The 17,039-nt window shown below is 43.4% G+C and overlaps 1 protein-coding gene across 1 annotated transcript in view; it reads right to left on the bottom strand.

Annotated features, from left to right (window-relative positions):
* GLI2 (GLI family zinc finger 2) overlaps positions 1–16,837 on the bottom strand; it is a 138,278-nt gene extending 121,441 nt beyond the window's left edge. Inside the window, exon 1 of the mRNA XM_062498102.1 lies at positions 16,705–16,837. Within this exon, the coding sequence (XP_062354086.1) occupies positions 16,705–16,837 (133 nt within the window). The remainder of the gene's footprint in view (positions 1–16,704) is intronic.
* Positions 16,838–17,039: the final 202 nt, after the last annotated feature.

The raw sequence follows: 17,039 nt of genomic DNA, 5'->3' as shown, positions 1-17,039 counted from the left end.
TTCTTTATTTGAGTGGAGAAAGAGCTTGAAAAAATTTCTTGCAGACATTTTTTTCCCCCTTTCTCTTGTTATAAAGTCTACACTTGCTGCAAGGGCACAAGGGATGGAAAAAGTATTTAATTAGTATTTCCAGAAATATCCTTGCCTAACCCATAATGAGGTCATGCCAGATCATAATCCTCCTCAAATACAAGAGACAAAGTGATTTCCTTTTCATACAACATCTTTTTTTGGGTGCAGCATCGACAGCTTTTCTGTGGTTTCAAAGGAAAAATAAAATTGAGTCAGTCTGAGTGGGGGAAGTCCAGAAATACCTAATACATAATTAATCTTCCCATGAGATTAATTCAGCGGGTCATACCTCAGTGAAGACATGGGTGGGATCTAACACAACCAGGAAACTTAATTTTAAAGAAAATAAAAGGAAAAAAATCCAAACCAAAACCACAGCTCCAATCGCAACTCCTTTGAACTGTCTGCTCCAATAATATTTTTCTTACATCAGGGAGGAGTTTGTTTGGGCTACCTGTGTCTGTTTGCCATTCCTCTCACCTGCCAGAACCAAACCTGAGTCTAGGGTGGACCCTTGAAAACATGGAGCACTGCGGACACCACTGGGCTGGTGGCCCTGGGAGAGGCTACATGAGCACTGGTGCTGCCACGGCTTGGCTCGCACCAAAGAGGTGCTGGCAGCAGGTGCAAGAACCAACTGAGATCAACCTTCTCACTGACAGTCATCCCTCCTCCCTCAGTGTTTCCAGTGACCAGAGCACTGCTGTGTTTTGAACACTGCTAAAGAAAAACTCATCCCTCAAGTGGCCCCTCCTGAACAGGGAAGCTCAGGATACACTTATGTTGCACAGCCCACTTTCCTTGTGAGAGATGAATCAATGAGCCAAATAGCTTGTACATGGCAAAAATACTTACTTGGAGGAAAGCTTCCAATCTCATCTTGATGAAGACATCAAGAGCTTGAAACCCCACCAGCTCCCTTAGTGGCTCACCCCAATAATTATTCAGCTCCACTGTCACATTCAGGCAGGAAGCAGAGCTCAGGTAGATGCCCAGATTTAGCTTGCAGCTGGCAATGGTTCATCTCCTTTTCCCCACTGGAATAAGAGGCCAGAGAGCACAAAGCATTTTCTCTCCTTCAATATTCCATAATTAAAATAAATCAGAAAAAGGACATTATCTGCTGTATTTGCCCTCTTCTGCAAACACACCATGTGTTATTTCACCACAGAAATCACTAGACAAAGCTGATTTACTGTCCAGCCTCAGGAAGCCAGTGATTCTCCAACCCTCTCTACCATCCCCCAAAGTTTATTGTTGAGTTCTTGGAACATCAAGTACAGAGTGTGAAATAATTTAATGGTGGGGGGGATTTTCATCCTCCTTCTCTATCCCAATATGACTAAATTTATTGATTTTGGATTGCTGTAAATTATAATGTAATTATCCTGCTGCACAAGCAGCTTCCCATTCCAGAAATTAAAAAGCAATTCAGGTAAATGATCTTTAGTTATCATGGTGCATCCCTGCAGAACTCATTAAGCTGGGGGATTAGATGGCACACCGAAACTCTTACAGGGCATATGACATTGAAAACTATCACGCCTGACAATACAGAACTTCCTTGGGATGATAATGGACAAAAGTGCTGGTATGGCACCTTTTTTCCTTTTCTGACAACTTTGAGATGGTATCAACTTGTACATCTCCCAGGATCTTTAATGCTCACTTACTGACCCTTCTAAAAAATAAACACCCTTCCTTTGAGATGAGAATGCCGTTAAGCGGAATTTAAGAAATGGACAACATTGCAAGGCCAGCTGTAGAACATTGTCATCTGATCCCATTGGATCTCAGGTGGAAAAGCAGCTCATATGAGTCAGAGTCAGCAACTACTTTTTGAGGTGGGAGACTGCCAACTGACACAAAAGAGAGCTCACACCAGATTTCCAGACAGCTAAGGTGAATTTTCCAGCTTTCCCGAAAGAAAGCTCTATCTGATGGGATCACTAAAAGATCTGATTGACTGTGGTCACAGAAGATATGTGCACTTTGCCAGCACAAGTGCTCTCAATCCCTTTGCCTTGCCCAAAGGTAATGTTTTGCCTTCCTAAATCTGCCTGCACCTCAGGCATTTTCCCCTTGCTGTTCTATCCCATTGTGATGGCAAAGCAGCCATGATCAGGCTTCACACTGAAGGAGGCTACAGTCGTTGGCAGATGAAAGGATACGTGTGCACATAGTTTGCACATCATTAAGTTCGCAAAATGCTTTGAGGATGAAATGTGCTACATAAATATAACAGGTTATTAAATTTCTTGGTGCCTGCTGTGGTCTTCGAGGGATTGTGCCTAAACCTGCTACTGCTTTTAGCTTCCTGGCTATTTTTTTACCCCCTTGCCTCATAAGATTTTAAGCTTCTCCCTCCAGTCAAGGAGTCTTTCACACCTTCTGGTGGCCCCATGGAGCTGCTGTGCAGACATGGACAGTCCTGCTGGCTTTCTGCTGCGTGTGTGCAGCCTCTGCTCATTTCCTCTGAAAGCAGTGACTGCTAGACTTGAAAGACTCCTCTTGCTCTCCCTGCTCTTCCCTAATACAGCCTTCCCCCCCCCACCCCCGGTAGCCCTTAATTAATACTGAAGGCTGCTACCACTTTTGAGTAGGACAGTGCAGATTCTCAGGATATTAGTCAAACCCCACAGAGGCTTATGAACTCATCAGCATGACCAGGATACTCAGAAAAGAAGCAAAACCCTTCAATTTAAAATTCTCCTACACCATCAGAAATTTCAACTTCATCTACAAGTTCTTCATACTGTGAAAGTTCACTAGTCCTGTTTTTTCACTTCTAGTAAGAACCATGTCCTAATATGGACATTTCTGCAGCATTCAGCTAAATTCTGAAGATATACAATGTATCCTGGTAGCCCTTTCTCCCATTAAAAACAACCTATTAACTCGGTCGCATGAAAGCCCAAGTCATATCTGGCCTCTGTTTCTAGCAGAGACAGCTCAGCAACCTCTCTCTCCCCATCTCAACAGCACACAGTGGCACAATTACACAAGGCGTTGTGGCAGGAGCATGGGACATCAGTGAAAACCTCTGTTCTTTTTTGTGACGCATGCATACTTTTCAAATTTCCTAAAAGGAGAGATTATTTGGCTTTGGCCCGGCATCTGAAACCACTCACAGGCCACACACAAGTTACCGAGTAAGCAGACGACATCCTTTTCTTAAACTCTTATGGACACAAACAGATTCTGAAAACATGTAGTTCAACCACCTCAGCAAATTGTTTCCCTGATGTGTTGGTGTTGGGAGCCCAGTGCCTGCCCTCCCTCCCTCCTCCCCCCCCATTCACTGTTTACAGCAAGAAGGACATTAGTGCCGGACTGAACCTGCTCCAGTTCTTTTATATAGACTTAGACCATATAATTTGATTGTGACCACAGGCAGTTTTATTGCCCTGATTTATATGCAGCCTTGTGGGGATTTGGGGCTTCCCCCCTCTCCTTTATTTGGTAAAAAAGTGAAATTCATAGCAGTTCCTTCTTTGCTGCAGCCTGAGGACAAGCTGTGGGATCTCCACAGGGCTGCCACTCTCCCTCTGCCCTTGCTGTGGTCTCAGAGGGGAATGCACACACTGGAAGAGCTGGATGAAGCTTCTCCTTGAGCACAAATCCTCCCTGTGGCCCTCACTGCCTCACAGCACTTGGCTTGTCCTGCCCAAGAGAATGGTCCAGGTGACATCCAGGGTAATCGATGCAGCTGCTCCCCCATCCACGAGTGTGATACCCCAACAGAAGCTCCCATGTTATTCCCTCTCTTGCCTGCTAACCCTTCTCCCACGGAACTCAGTGAAACATTTCTTTGACCAAGCCATCACTTTTACAATCCAAACAGCAGGGGATAAAAATCCAGGCAGCCCTGCCATGGAGCTAAGGGAGACGTGGCTGCTGGTCCAGGCATGTTGCTACCAACCATCTGCATTCCCAGGGCACACTAAATCTGGCATCTGTATTAGTATTCTCCAGCAGGCATCTGGCAGATATTAAATACCAGCCTCCCCAGAGAACTTGTTACCTCCTCATGCTTGACTGGGTGAATATAAGTGAGCGCCGTGCTTGTATCTGCTACCTGAAGAGGCGAGATGAAGCCTATCTGAAACACGCCAAGACCCCATATCTGTCATTACCATACCAATTTCCTGAATGAAAATCCTGCCTTTCATTTAATCTGTCTTCTCTCTCATTACGTGACCAGAACATGCTGTACTAACTACAAAGACAGGTCAGTATGTGACTCAAAACCTAATTTCTGTTACTTACCTAAATGATTACTGCCTGGACGAGCATGATGTTTTGGAATAAGAATAACAAAGCCCACCAATCATTTTGACTTGTCACTGGCATGTGAAGAACTAATTTTGCACTGGGCCATAGGCTTAGAGAAAAGGTTCATCAGAAATCCAGCCATCTCACCTTGGTAACCTCTCATCTTCAAAACACCATGTACTTTTTTCCAGCTTATCTACCTTTTGTCATTTTCTGCACCCAGCCAGTTTCTTCTTACACTTCCGAGTGTGTAATATTTCCTAACTTTTCCTTTTGCTACCAAGTTCTCCTCTCGAGCATCCCACAAAACGGTGTCTTTTGGCTCAAACCCTGCTGTTACATCCTTGTTTCTCACATCTCTGTATAGCAGCTGGTTAGAGGCCTTTGGGTCCCTCTCCACAGCTCAGCCCTCCTCCCACACAACTTGTCCAGGCTAATTCTGCTGCTCTGTTTATCATTTTATCTGAGTAAAGCCTTTTGACTCTAGTCCACCATAATTTCCATAAAGGACTCTCAGCTTCTCTCTACCATTCTGAGTACACTAGCACCTTGTGTCCTACCCCATCAAGAAATAATTTTGCAAAACTTTGAAGCAGAAATCACATCCTCCCTAGTTATGGGGTTCACACTGATGAAATATTCCTGGCATTTTCTTTTGCTTCACTCAACATAATAATTGCCTGGAAAATAATTTCAAAACTACCTGCAGAACTTTTACCAGAAAACTCACAGGTGACATGAGCCACCAACCACTTCATGAGCACCCAGAGGCAGACTGGGAATGCTGGGCACAGCTGCACCCTTTGTAAGTGTCTAGAAAGACATCAACCCTTCTTTGTGGTATCCATAACCATGGCTTTCAAGGGTCAATTCCTTCTTCTCGTGCCTTATTCAGCTGACACTGCCTTCAAATCCCCACTGGTTTGGGCCATCAGCCCAGTATCACGCAAAACACAAGGTTAAGTGAAGCAAATTCAGGAGGACATTTCTATTCTGCCCTCAGGACTTTGGGAAGGTTTTGAGGTTGGAAAAGCGTAATTTTTCATTACGGTCACAGAAAGGAAGAATAAACTAAAGCCATTGCAGATACTGGCACTGAGGAAAGGCCCTTTGGGCTGATACTTAGAGAAGCTCATTTCTATCCTCACTCAAGTGCTACAGAGGTTAAAGACCTGCTACAACCTTCCATAAAAGGCAAACCCCACATTAATAGTTCCCCTCCCCCATTCCAAATGTATTTTTTATGAGTAAACATTTCTGTATTAAGACTTACTGTCTTCAAAGATCCCTTTTATGTCCCAAAGGTAACCATTTAAGTGTTCTTATAACAGCTGTTACTTATCTTTACAATGGGCAATGCATGTGAACTCAGTGTCTGAAACTTTAATTTTGCTATATATTTTTTAGTAACTACATATAAATCCAGCCTGTTTCAAGTGTCAGTGACTCTATGTGACCAAAATACAGCCTTTTATCTTATTTCATCTGCAAAGACATTGTTCTGAGTGGAATTAAAAGCAGCAAAAAAAATCGCAAAACTCTCAACCCTTTTAACTTGCTTGCAGAAATGATGCAGAACGCACAGAGCTCAGAAAAAAGAGATGCAAATGTTTTTCACACATTCAGGCATCTCATATCTATTTTAAGAGTTACTGCTCCAGCAGTTGAAACACAGGACCCTGCAGTAAAGATGTTTTAAGGATGTCTTTGTAACAGCACAAGAAAGTTCCTCTGGAGTTTTCCAAGGGAAAAAATTGCACTGAACAAGAGTACTGCCAGCTCCTCTGCAGTTGATTACAGTATTTGAGTGTGCATGTGCACAGCAGACTAATGGGAAGGTAAGCTGAAACTAAATTTTTCTCCAAAGCTATTATCCCATGACAATGATTTTATCCTTCCATCATCTGGCATCCACGAGTCTAATTACAAAGGACTTTGCTAAGACCACTGTCTGTTGCTAGACTGGGTGAATATACATGCCTATTGGGTGCCTATTGCTTGGGTCAGGGTAAACCTTGAATCTCTCCGTGGTTTCTGTAAATTCATCCAGCTCCAAAACCCCACCCAGGTACTTGTAGCTCAGCCATAGACTATGTATGTAGGTAACTGTTTTGAACTAAGAAAAATAATTTTCTCATGTTTTGATACAGAATATTCACATTGTTACTAACAACCTGATGCTGTCCAGCTGAGTTCCAGGTAAGATCACCTGAAAAACTTCCTCAATTCAGAGCAAGCATGGCCCTTTGGAATACTCAATCTCTATACCCCCAAACAGTCTCTCCACTACAGATATTGAAAACGCCTTCACTGTTAAGAACTTAAACTTACCTCCCCCAACCCTGCAAAACTTTTATAGTCTCCTTTGGATATCAGCAGGCTGACACTTAAGACACATGAACAAGGTTACCCTTGTAAGGCAGCACCCAGGGGCAGCAGCACCCTCTTGCAGGCAGGGAGAATGGGAAATGGCAATCTCCCCACAGTCTGACCTGTTAAGTGTTTCCGTGTGACCGATGCCATAAACATGCTAGCCAGATGCTGATGGATGGGCCTGGAGGCCCAAAGTACAACCTGAGTTCATTATATAAATGAGGGAGTGAAGGGAAGTCAAGCAGCTTTCCCAAAATCATGAAGGAAGTTTGGGACTTCATCAGGAACTGAAACTAATTTTCTCCAGGCTCAGTTCTGTGCCCTCACTGTAGGGAGCCACCAAAAAATTGGGTATCTTCACACAAGCAGCCTCTGGAAGTCGGATCAGCTTCCCACAACACATAATAATTCCTCTCGTTAAAACGGGACGTGCAAACCAATGCCTAAAGTCCTCACCTTTGTGTTTCTCTGGTTTTACTTTATAGTGTGGCTGTAAATGCCTCTGAAAGAACATCACCAGCTGTACCTGCAAACCAACACAAACAGATTTGGCTTAACCTCAAGCCTCACTTGCAAGAAGGCACTTGCACACATTAACACAGGACAGGGATAGTCACTCCAGCCAGGATGTAGGGAATTCCCCCCATCACTGCTGGTCCATCCCACAAAGAGCAGCCACAAACCAGGGTGAGCCTCAGGTAGAAAAACTGAGTGAGAAAGATAGTTATCACCTCACTAACAGAACAAAAATTTCATTTCTGAAAAATCTAAGTATTACCCAACATTCTGGCTCAAGGGTCAGCAGTGCTGACTATCGCTCACTCTTGGCTCACAGCACCTCGTTAGGAGCATACAATCTCTGCTTTCTTTAAAAAATTAAACTATTGTTGAAGCAGCACACACAGGACCAGGAGCTTAGAAGAAGATATCTCCTCTATTGGATAGTTTTCAGGAATGTCAGACACTGATCTTTTATATCAATACAACTGAAGCCATCAAAACATCCATTTCAACTGTTTACTTAAGGATGCATCTGTTACAAGCTGTGATTTTTTTCTGAAAATCTGTCAGTCATGAGCTGATCACTGTTAAGAGAAGAGAAGAGAACAGAACAGAACAGCTTTCTGGCTAAAATGGCACCATTCAATCACTGCAAATGTCACTGTATTTTAAAAATCAGATACTGGTGGCAGTAAATATAAATATTTTGCTTACAATACTCCTGTTCCTATTTATGGTTTACTTACAATTGGAAGCATTTTCAATGGGATGGTCTTAAAAATACCTAGGATTCTAGAAGAACGAAAGATGTATTAAAAAAAAAAGAGGAAAAAAACCCCCACTGAGCTCTCTAACAAACTACTGAAAAGACAGAACTGATTTCAGTTTGTGATCATATGGGATCACATTCAATTTTTAAAATTTATTTTCATTTTGAACTTAGCCTATGTGCCCAAAGTTTTGCTCAGTTCTTTCCAGCACAGTTTGCCTGATTTCAACCCAACATCACTACAGGAGTCACAGAACACCCAGTTTAGGTCATTTTCCAACATATATAAAGTCACGAGTTTAACATAAACCTGAAGAAGTTTGCATGAAAATACTATATCCCCTTCATTTCTTCAAGAGCTAAATTTACAATCTTGGCTGAGGTTTTATTCTCTGCCATTACCATTAAGATCAGAGAACTCATCCTGTCAAGCACAGTCCCCACACAGAATTCATGGGATATCGATTTATTTCAGAATTTAAGGTTGCTGCAATTTTTGTCTCACTCGGTTCTGGAAAAAACTGTAGCCCCAAATTATGAGCTCACCGTGCTAAGTACTGAACAAAGGCACTGCTGAATTAGTTTAAATTCAGTGATAACCTATTTGTGCTACTGAGCATTTTCATAAGCTTATGCAACCAAGAGGAATGAAGCTGACTGCTGCATCGTGATGTTCTCAGAGGCTCTGGATGATGCATAGACAACTTGTGTTCAGCTCTCCTGAAGGGAAAGAAACAACGCCTCCGTTTGGCAGATGGGCATGAGGATTTGAGTCATCTGACCATGATTACATGCCATATCACTGAGAGGAAGGGTTTGCTAGTGGATATGGTGAACCCAGGAACCTGGGCTAAGACCTCTGTACTATCATCAATGTCCCATGTACACCACATATGAACTTCTGAAGTCCCAGAGATAATTACTTCTTGACATCCCTCTGAAACAGCTCAACCCTTTTCAGCCACCTTGGCTCTGGAAAAAATCCCCTGTGCTCCCTGTCTACAGAATGGGAGCAATGACATCTCCCTGTCCTGCCAGGATGTTCATATGCAGACAGATGCTGAAGTATTGAGGTGGTGTGAGGGCTGCACAAAGCAAGAAATTCCCTCACAAGCCCTGGGCTCCCCAGAAGCCACCAGACAGCACAATTCACTTTCTCTAATTATAAAAAAATAATAAAAAGAGTGCAGTGGTACTGGCTGTGTCCTCTCAGGTCTCTGCACCTCACTCATCACCACATCAAACCATGAAAACAGACAACCTGATTTCCTGGGGTTTAACAAGGTGAGGAACAATGCCAAGTCCTCTTTTCACTGTGAGGTCTCGGGATGCCTTCTCAAGGCCACGCAGAAATTCTTTAGGAGGTGCTGGGAATACAAGCCCTGTTCCTTGGTGCTGGTATTGGATGCACAGCATTTCTAAGAACATTTTTCTTTGCCACTTGTCTGACCTTGGGAGCAGTCCCACTGCTCTGTGCAGGCAGCCATGGAATGCTCTGCCAAACCCTATCAATTATTTAGCATCCAAAGGTAGACTTAATCTGTGTGACCAAAGGATGGATTTTATCTAAGGCTTGTTCCCCTTAAAGTGATTTACACAACTGGCCTCTCTAGTTGCTTCCCTTAACATAATTATTTACTTTTGCATTAATAGCCTTCCTCCATTTGGGTTATTTTTAGGAGCTTTTTGTAGCCTTGAGAATTTACTATGGTTTTTGCCTTTGTATTTTGGTGGGGATTTAAAATTTCCCATCTCTCTGAATGGGCTGTTAAAACACTAATTTTGCCAGTGCTGGTGTAAAGCAGGAGCAGCTCTGCGAAGCAGCTCCCCTGGCTGTTTTGACACTTGGGTGTTTGCCTCTAACTTGAGAAGCCATGGGGTAAGATTTCAGTTCAGAGCTGGCAGTCAGGGCCCCCAGACTGCTCATCAGGCTATGGACTGATGAACACGAAAGAAAGGCTTTACAGCATGAATCTAGCTCCACCTTGGTTCCTCACTTTAACCCCACTCTGCAATTTCGGCCAAGTTGGGAAGACTGGGATTTTTCCATCTAACATGAAATCAGGCCTGAAGCCCTAAAGGAAAAAAAGCAGGCATCTGCACAATGGGATTCACTCCACCCTAATGCAAAAGCATCCCAAACTAGACACCTTACACTTAGGCAGCCAACTTTAGATAAAATAACTCCCATCATTTGTCCTCGCATGATTATGGCAGGCTCAAACGCCAGGGCTAACAGGTGGTGCTGGGAGAACTGGTTTATAAAACCCGTGCAAATTCACAGATGTTCAGGCAAAAAGCTGTCAGAGATACTAAAAATTCAAACTATGGGGACATGCTGGCAGAGCAGACAATCCAGGAGATAATCCATTATCACCACTGGATTTTATTACTTGACTACAATTGACCAATCCACAACAGGTAAGTTTAGCATCAGTTTAAAAAGTTATATTTATTTAGGTACCCTCTGAGGGGCACTTTAATGAAGTCTAAGCTGGGTCTCCAGAAAGAAGACTTATCAGTATTTACTAGAATAAACTTATGGAGCTTACAAAATAATTGAAATATGGAAGTGATTATCATTACAACTATTATTAATGATCATATAATACACTCACAAAATACAAAGGTCTTCCAGGTGGTACTTAATGGTTGGGATAACCAATGCCATAATCAGCCTGTGAAGAATAACTTTTTCTATTTTAAAGTCATAAAAGCTTTTCAGCTTGGCGTGCAAACCTGCAGTGTGGCTAGAGATGAGATAAAACTACTCTGTCTTCAAAAGTACTTTTGCATCTTTAACGAGATGAAATTATAGGAACTTTTGCTCGGACAGTGTGGGGGAGCAGTTTACAATCAGGGACTGCTAGCTGATGTAACGAATCACAGAATCATTTAAGTTGGAAAAGACCCTTAAGATCATCAAGTCCAACCATAAAGCTGTTGCGTCATCTAAGGGCTACACAATTTGAACCAAAATGTCTGTAAACATTAATGGTTATCCACTCTGATGTTGCACCATTGCCCACAGGGTTGGCTACCACACAAAGTCAGTAGAGAGGCTTGGGCAAGGAGTTTCCCCCACAAGGAAAAAAAAAAACCACACCAGGAGGTCAGACTCAAATCACTCATTTAAGCAAAGCAAAGGATTACCTGGGCTGACTCGTTCAAAGAAGAAACTAGGGAGACAGCATTGTAAGCCATAGATAGAAGAGAAAGGGCAGGCAGAAGGATAGCTGTGCTTTTGTAGCACAGTTTGTGTCAATCTCAATTATCAAAATTCTGCCACTGTAACTGAAGAACTGAACCTGCTGCTCCCAGGGTGCCCTCTGCCAGGCCCACACACCAGATACTGCTCATGAAACATAAAAATGGTGCAGCATGGCTTTAACTTCATCCATCTCTACATGAATCCTTCTAAACTATCCCAAAGAGCAGGTGCCAGGTGACCAGCATGAGGCAAAGCTGGCAAACCTGTCACTGTCCTTGGTATCCCAGAACTGAGGAACAGTCTCAGCACTGCACCTGAGACGTCCAGCTGCCCAAAGGGATGTGAGTAGGCACACAAGAGACTGTAGGCAATCAGTCCACTCAGAAGGGCTACAGTAGCAATGAAATACACTTTAGGACCCAACAGAATTAGTTCCATTAAAGGCTGATAGAAACAGTCAGAGAAGAAATACAGCTCTTGATTGCAGCTGCTCTTGTGGCAGCACAGCACTGAAGCCCTACCCAAGGTGGGGCCGCCGAACCCTATGCAATAGATGCACAAGAATAGACAGTGGCTGTCAGGAGAATTTCTCAGTCTGAATTACAGGATTTTTCCCATCATTCAGTTTTAACCACTAGCCCCCTTTCCCCCTGGAGCCAATCCCAGCTTTTCTGTTGAACACATCTCTCAACATTTTAAGCTGTACACAGCAAAGCAGTGCAGGGCAGAGAAGCTAAGAATGTGCTTGTACTGGCTATGTTCCTTTTCCTGGAAAATGTGAACTGAATTAAAAACAATCTTTAAGAAGATCCCTGCCTCTCCAGGGTGGACAGAGGAGATGATTTCATTGGGGCTGCTCTCATTCTAATTTGTCTGAGTCTTGGGCCACACAAACTATATATTTTTTCAGTGTGCTGAGGTCTCCTGGGATGCTGGCATTTCCTCCTCCTCATTTACATGGTCTTCCCATAATCTAGCACTAAGACAAGCTGAGCTGCATAAGGACTCCCTGCTAATGCCACTTGGGCTTGCTTATGGAAGACCTCTGGAGAGAGATGGGAGGTGCTCCCTGCCCTTCTCCTCTGCCTATGAAAGGGCTGAGTGTGCTACTTCTGCAGAACTAAGCATTCCTGCCAGCCCATAAATCAAGTGACCAAACTCCATCCCCATCTCTGATCCACTGCAGAAAAGCCCCATACTCTGCCTTTACAGAACACACAGGGCAAAGAGCTGTATTTCATCAACTGAAGCCTTAATATCAGAGGAGAGTCGTTACCTCCTGGAAAAAAAAAAAAAGTCACAGCCAGAGTCTTACTAGTTCTGCAGCTTGGCTTTCCCCATGTTTACACCAAATGACTTGTTGAACTTCATTATATACAAAGTATTTCCATAGATCAGAGGCAGGGAGACCTGTGCAGCTAACATAAAATAAATTACCACCCCTTGATAAATGGTTCTATTAGCAATCCAGATTGTTAAACTCAGATACAACAGGATGAAGGGAGCACTGCCCCATTCATTCTCCCTGCGGCTGATACTGAGTTGTAAATAGGTTATTTTGTGTGTAAATAACACATTAAAACTCAGCATTAGCCGTGTCTTTTGATAGAGAGGAAATTGTTCCAAATAAATAATTTTGGACAGGAATGTAAAATAAGCCAGATTTAATAGTGCATGCCTGGTGTAGCTGTGTTAAACATGACTAAAATGATAAACCCCAGAATATACTAATAGTAAACTATGCTCTGACATCAAAGTAATGAGGCTGTATTTTTACCCAGCTTTAGAAATGCTAAAATTAGTCTTGACAGAGCCAGACATCAGAAAAATGTTTCAAACATAAACACCATCAATTTGGGAACTTGGAGTTTGTGTCATGCAGAGGGTGGGGTGGAGAGGGAAAGGTGCATTCTGGGCCTCGTTAAAGTCAGGCAGTTAGCATTTAGGAGAACATGTATTTAATTTTTATTATGAGATGAGAAACCTATCTTCCTAAATATCTCTGCCTTTGAAAGAGTGGTTAATTTAAATTTCCCCTACAGCCATGTGCCCAGGCTTTCTCATGCCTGTAGTCACAGAGGATGTGCCAGTGCCAGCCTGGAGGACACAACTCAACCGCACTCGTGGGGCTCTGCACAAACCCTCCTAACCCTACACACCAATATCGAATTTTGCATTTAACAGAAGGGTTTTCTGATCTCAAATTGTTACAGGTTGCCCTTCCAGAATTAGAGACAATAAAACCAAGAGCCTCTTCTGCACATCTAACTTGTCTATAGTTCCTACCTGCTGTCATTATAAACAGTTTCCATCTCAGTCACACACACATATGTGCCTCTACTGCAAGAGACAAGAGAAGCTTTGACTCCCTGGCCAACATGATTTATAGAAAATAGAGAATTAGGAGAGACTTCTCTGATGTCGTATCTGTGAGGCCAATTTCTGAACATCTGATCAATGAGTTACTATAAAAAACTGTTGCAGATGACGTTTAAAATGGCAGCTTCAGAAGACTAAAAATATGGGATGCAAATTTTTAGTAGAAAAGGACTCTTCTCTACTGCCAGCATCAACAATATTGATCTATTTTCCTACAGCCATAGCTTAATTTGTTAGAGGCTGGAAAAATTTGGGACAAGTATCTAAAGCAAGGGAACTAGAAATGCAGACTGAACATATTATCTTATAATAATACAGTCTAAATAGGAATATAATTAAATAGTTATTCTTCAATTATTTAACTATGATTCAGTTTATTCCTTCAATTAATCAGAAATAAAATCTTATTAATTTATTAATTCCTACAAGTGAAAAAGAAAACCTTATGATCTGAGAAACACGCAAAACCTGCTATGATGGCACTCCTGTGTGATATAGTAGAATAAATGAGAAGAAATGTGTTGCGAATTACATTTGTTTGGCTGTGGAAAGCAGCTTGGTGATCTGCAGCACTGGCTGAGCCTCACTTGCCACTTTCTCACAAGCTAGTAGAAAGAGTAAAAACCTCGGCAATAAATGAAATCAAGAGTTTGTCTTGGATGAGAATAAAGACTTGCTTGTATAGCCCCAAAGCAGGGTGGGGTGCTCAGAGGCCCATCCTTTAAAACTGATCCCCTCCTCAAGCCGAACTTCCTAATTAATCTGCAAGCTTCATTTGCTTTCTTCTGTAAAAATATGAGCATAAGTACTAGTAGTCCTGGCCTGTTGTAATTACTCTAGTTTAGGGAACCAAACATGTTATACTAGCATGAATACCATGTAAGTAGAATCTCATCTATACCCAGCCTTTTTGTTATCACCTGCTAAATCACACCTTGCAGTTTACTCATGTTAGAAGACAACTTTGTATTATTTTTTCTACTCCCAAACACACACACAAGCATGCTGCTCACTTTCAGGAGCCTGTATTATGTGTAGCCAGAGTTCAAAGGAAAGGCCTTTGAACCACAAGAGCACGAGCATCACCTGCAGAGTCCCAGGGCCAGCATCCGACCACACGCTACTCCACTGCTGCCCATTTTGGGTCATTTATGAGCACTTTTCTTCACAGCGTGACACAGATTTCGCTCTTTACATCTCATTACACAACGCTTTCATCACAATTCTCCTGACATCTTCAAACAATCCTCAACTTACTTCTGCACTTCCTCCTAATGAAAGGAGAAATATTGAGCCTATAAATCACCTTTTTCCAAAGGTGAGAGCACACTGCTAACAGAACATATACTGGGCGCTTAAAAACCCATTAGGTCTCCAGGGATGCCAAATGGGCTGATGGACACTCCACCTCGGGGCATCCTCATTTGGATCACTGGAAAGGTTGTGACTGCCTCCTCAGCGGAAGTGCTCCCAAGGCAAGTGCCAAGTGGGGAGAAGGTGTTTATTCATAACAGCACATCTATGGGTTGCAGATTTTCGCACACGCTTGGACTACGTTGGGGCCAACAAACCCGTCAGGTCTACCAGCCGCTGAGATGATACCTCAAGCAGGCTGCCTCAGTAGTTCCTACAGCCTTTGCTTCTTTAGGGATCTGCTGAGAGATGCCAAACTTTTGCTTTCCGGCAAGCCTTCGTTTCTCCCACTTTGTGCAGTTCTCACAAGGAAAGTGGCTCAGACACACCCAGGACCACAAAACTGTGTTTCCCTCCAGACATTTTTGTAAAAGACTTTCTGGTTGCTTTTAAAAAAAGGTCTGTCAAATGCATGGACTAATCTGATAGATTATAATCTAGCCACTCCTACTTTATTCTGTGCATCTGAATCTTCACAGGTCAACTGGAAAAAGAAACCGGAGTAGCAAAGTTTACGAAAAAGGAGAGATAAAGCAGATTTAAACACTTTTGGTCAGAAACTATCTTCAAAACTCAGGCAACAAAAAACTCAAACTCTCCAACCAATCTAGGTAAGAAAGACAAGAGCTCACAGAAGAGTTGTTCTGTTCTCCTGGGGTGATGAAAAACCACTGTGCAGTGAAGAAAGGGGAGGGGACAGGTTCAATTTGAGGTAAACTCTGGCGGCAATAATGTATATTTCAAAAAGGAAAAGAAAAGCTGCCTGCAAAAGTTTACACAGCTGGGGTGTCTCTTGCCACATCTGAAATGGTGCAACCCCTTCTAAATTTGTCTTGTTATACCCCATCCAGAGAGGACACACAGTCCCCAGCGAAGGCAGCTATGGTGGCTCCCCAGCCTTGTCCACAGCTGTGCCACCACGATGGGCCCTGGCACTACTCTGGAGATCCACCAGCACACCTGTGCCGGAGACTGGGGTGGGTTTTGCCTGCCACAGCAAGCAGGAGGCAGGAGCAAAATCCCTGCGCATTCACCAGGACACCAGAGTTACACCCACCAGGAATGGCTCCATGCCTGTAGGTGTCCACAAGAGCTTCCCAGTTGACTTCAACAGCAGCAAGACCAAAATCTTGCTTAACACACTGACTTGAATAGGAACAGCACAAGTGGAGAGGTTTCTTTATGAACATTCTTGCACTGGGTCTGGACATTCCAATTCCTCTCTAATTGTGAAATCCCAGCAGCAATGACTGCAGACTGTGCAGTCTGTTTAGCTCATTAGCAGGATCACAGCTGGTACATGACACCCCTTCCGCACCAGGATAATGAGGTGCTCCTCATCTCTAGCCAGGCTCACCAGCCATTCTTTCACTCCACCATGGAGGAGTGGAAGGCACAATCCTGCCAACACTTTGCAGCACCAGTTAGCTCGTGGCAAGCAGTGATGGGATGCCCCAACTCCCCCACAGCCACCCCTCACCAGCCAACCCCTCCCTCACCCCGGCCCAGCTCTCTGGGAGGGGTGGTGACCCATCACACTACAGTGACGTTTAGATGCCATGCAGTGACACAGCTTCCAGTTCTTCTGACAGCTAAGAACTCCAATAAACTCAGCGTGTTCACAGGAAGACAGATGCCACCATACTTATTAAATTCTTACAGTCTAATGAAAAACACCCCTGCTGCTTTCAAACTGTGGAAAACAAAGTACCTCCTTGTGCCACTGCTGCTCCCGCTGCCGCTAAAGGAGTGGGTTTCTTCCCCGTCTCTGTAAAGCCATTCCCCTCCAGAACAGCACCTTTCCCTTCTTTTTTCCCAGCAGCTGTTGAAGCAGAAGTTTCCATCTTAGACGGGCATCTTCCAGCTCAGGAATCCTAAGGACATAAAACAAAAACAGATTCTGGTCATCACTCACAGAACAGGCAAAATCAGCTCCATGAAGCAGAAGATGGCTTGGCAGAGTTCAAAAGCAAATGGCAAGCAGCAAAGAATTCCTGGGTTCCTAACTCCATCAGTACAGCCAGTGCCAGCAGTCATCGGCACAAA

The sequence above is a fragment of the Cinclus cinclus genome, chromosome 9 (genome assembly GCF_963662255.1).
Source record: "Cinclus cinclus chromosome 9, bCinCin1.1, whole genome shotgun sequence".
Lineage (NCBI taxonomy): Eukaryota > Metazoa > Chordata > Aves > Passeriformes > Cinclidae > Cinclus > Cinclus cinclus.
The sequence above is the reverse complement of the archived record's forward strand: the minus strand, read 5'-3'. Positions and strand labels throughout refer to the sequence as shown.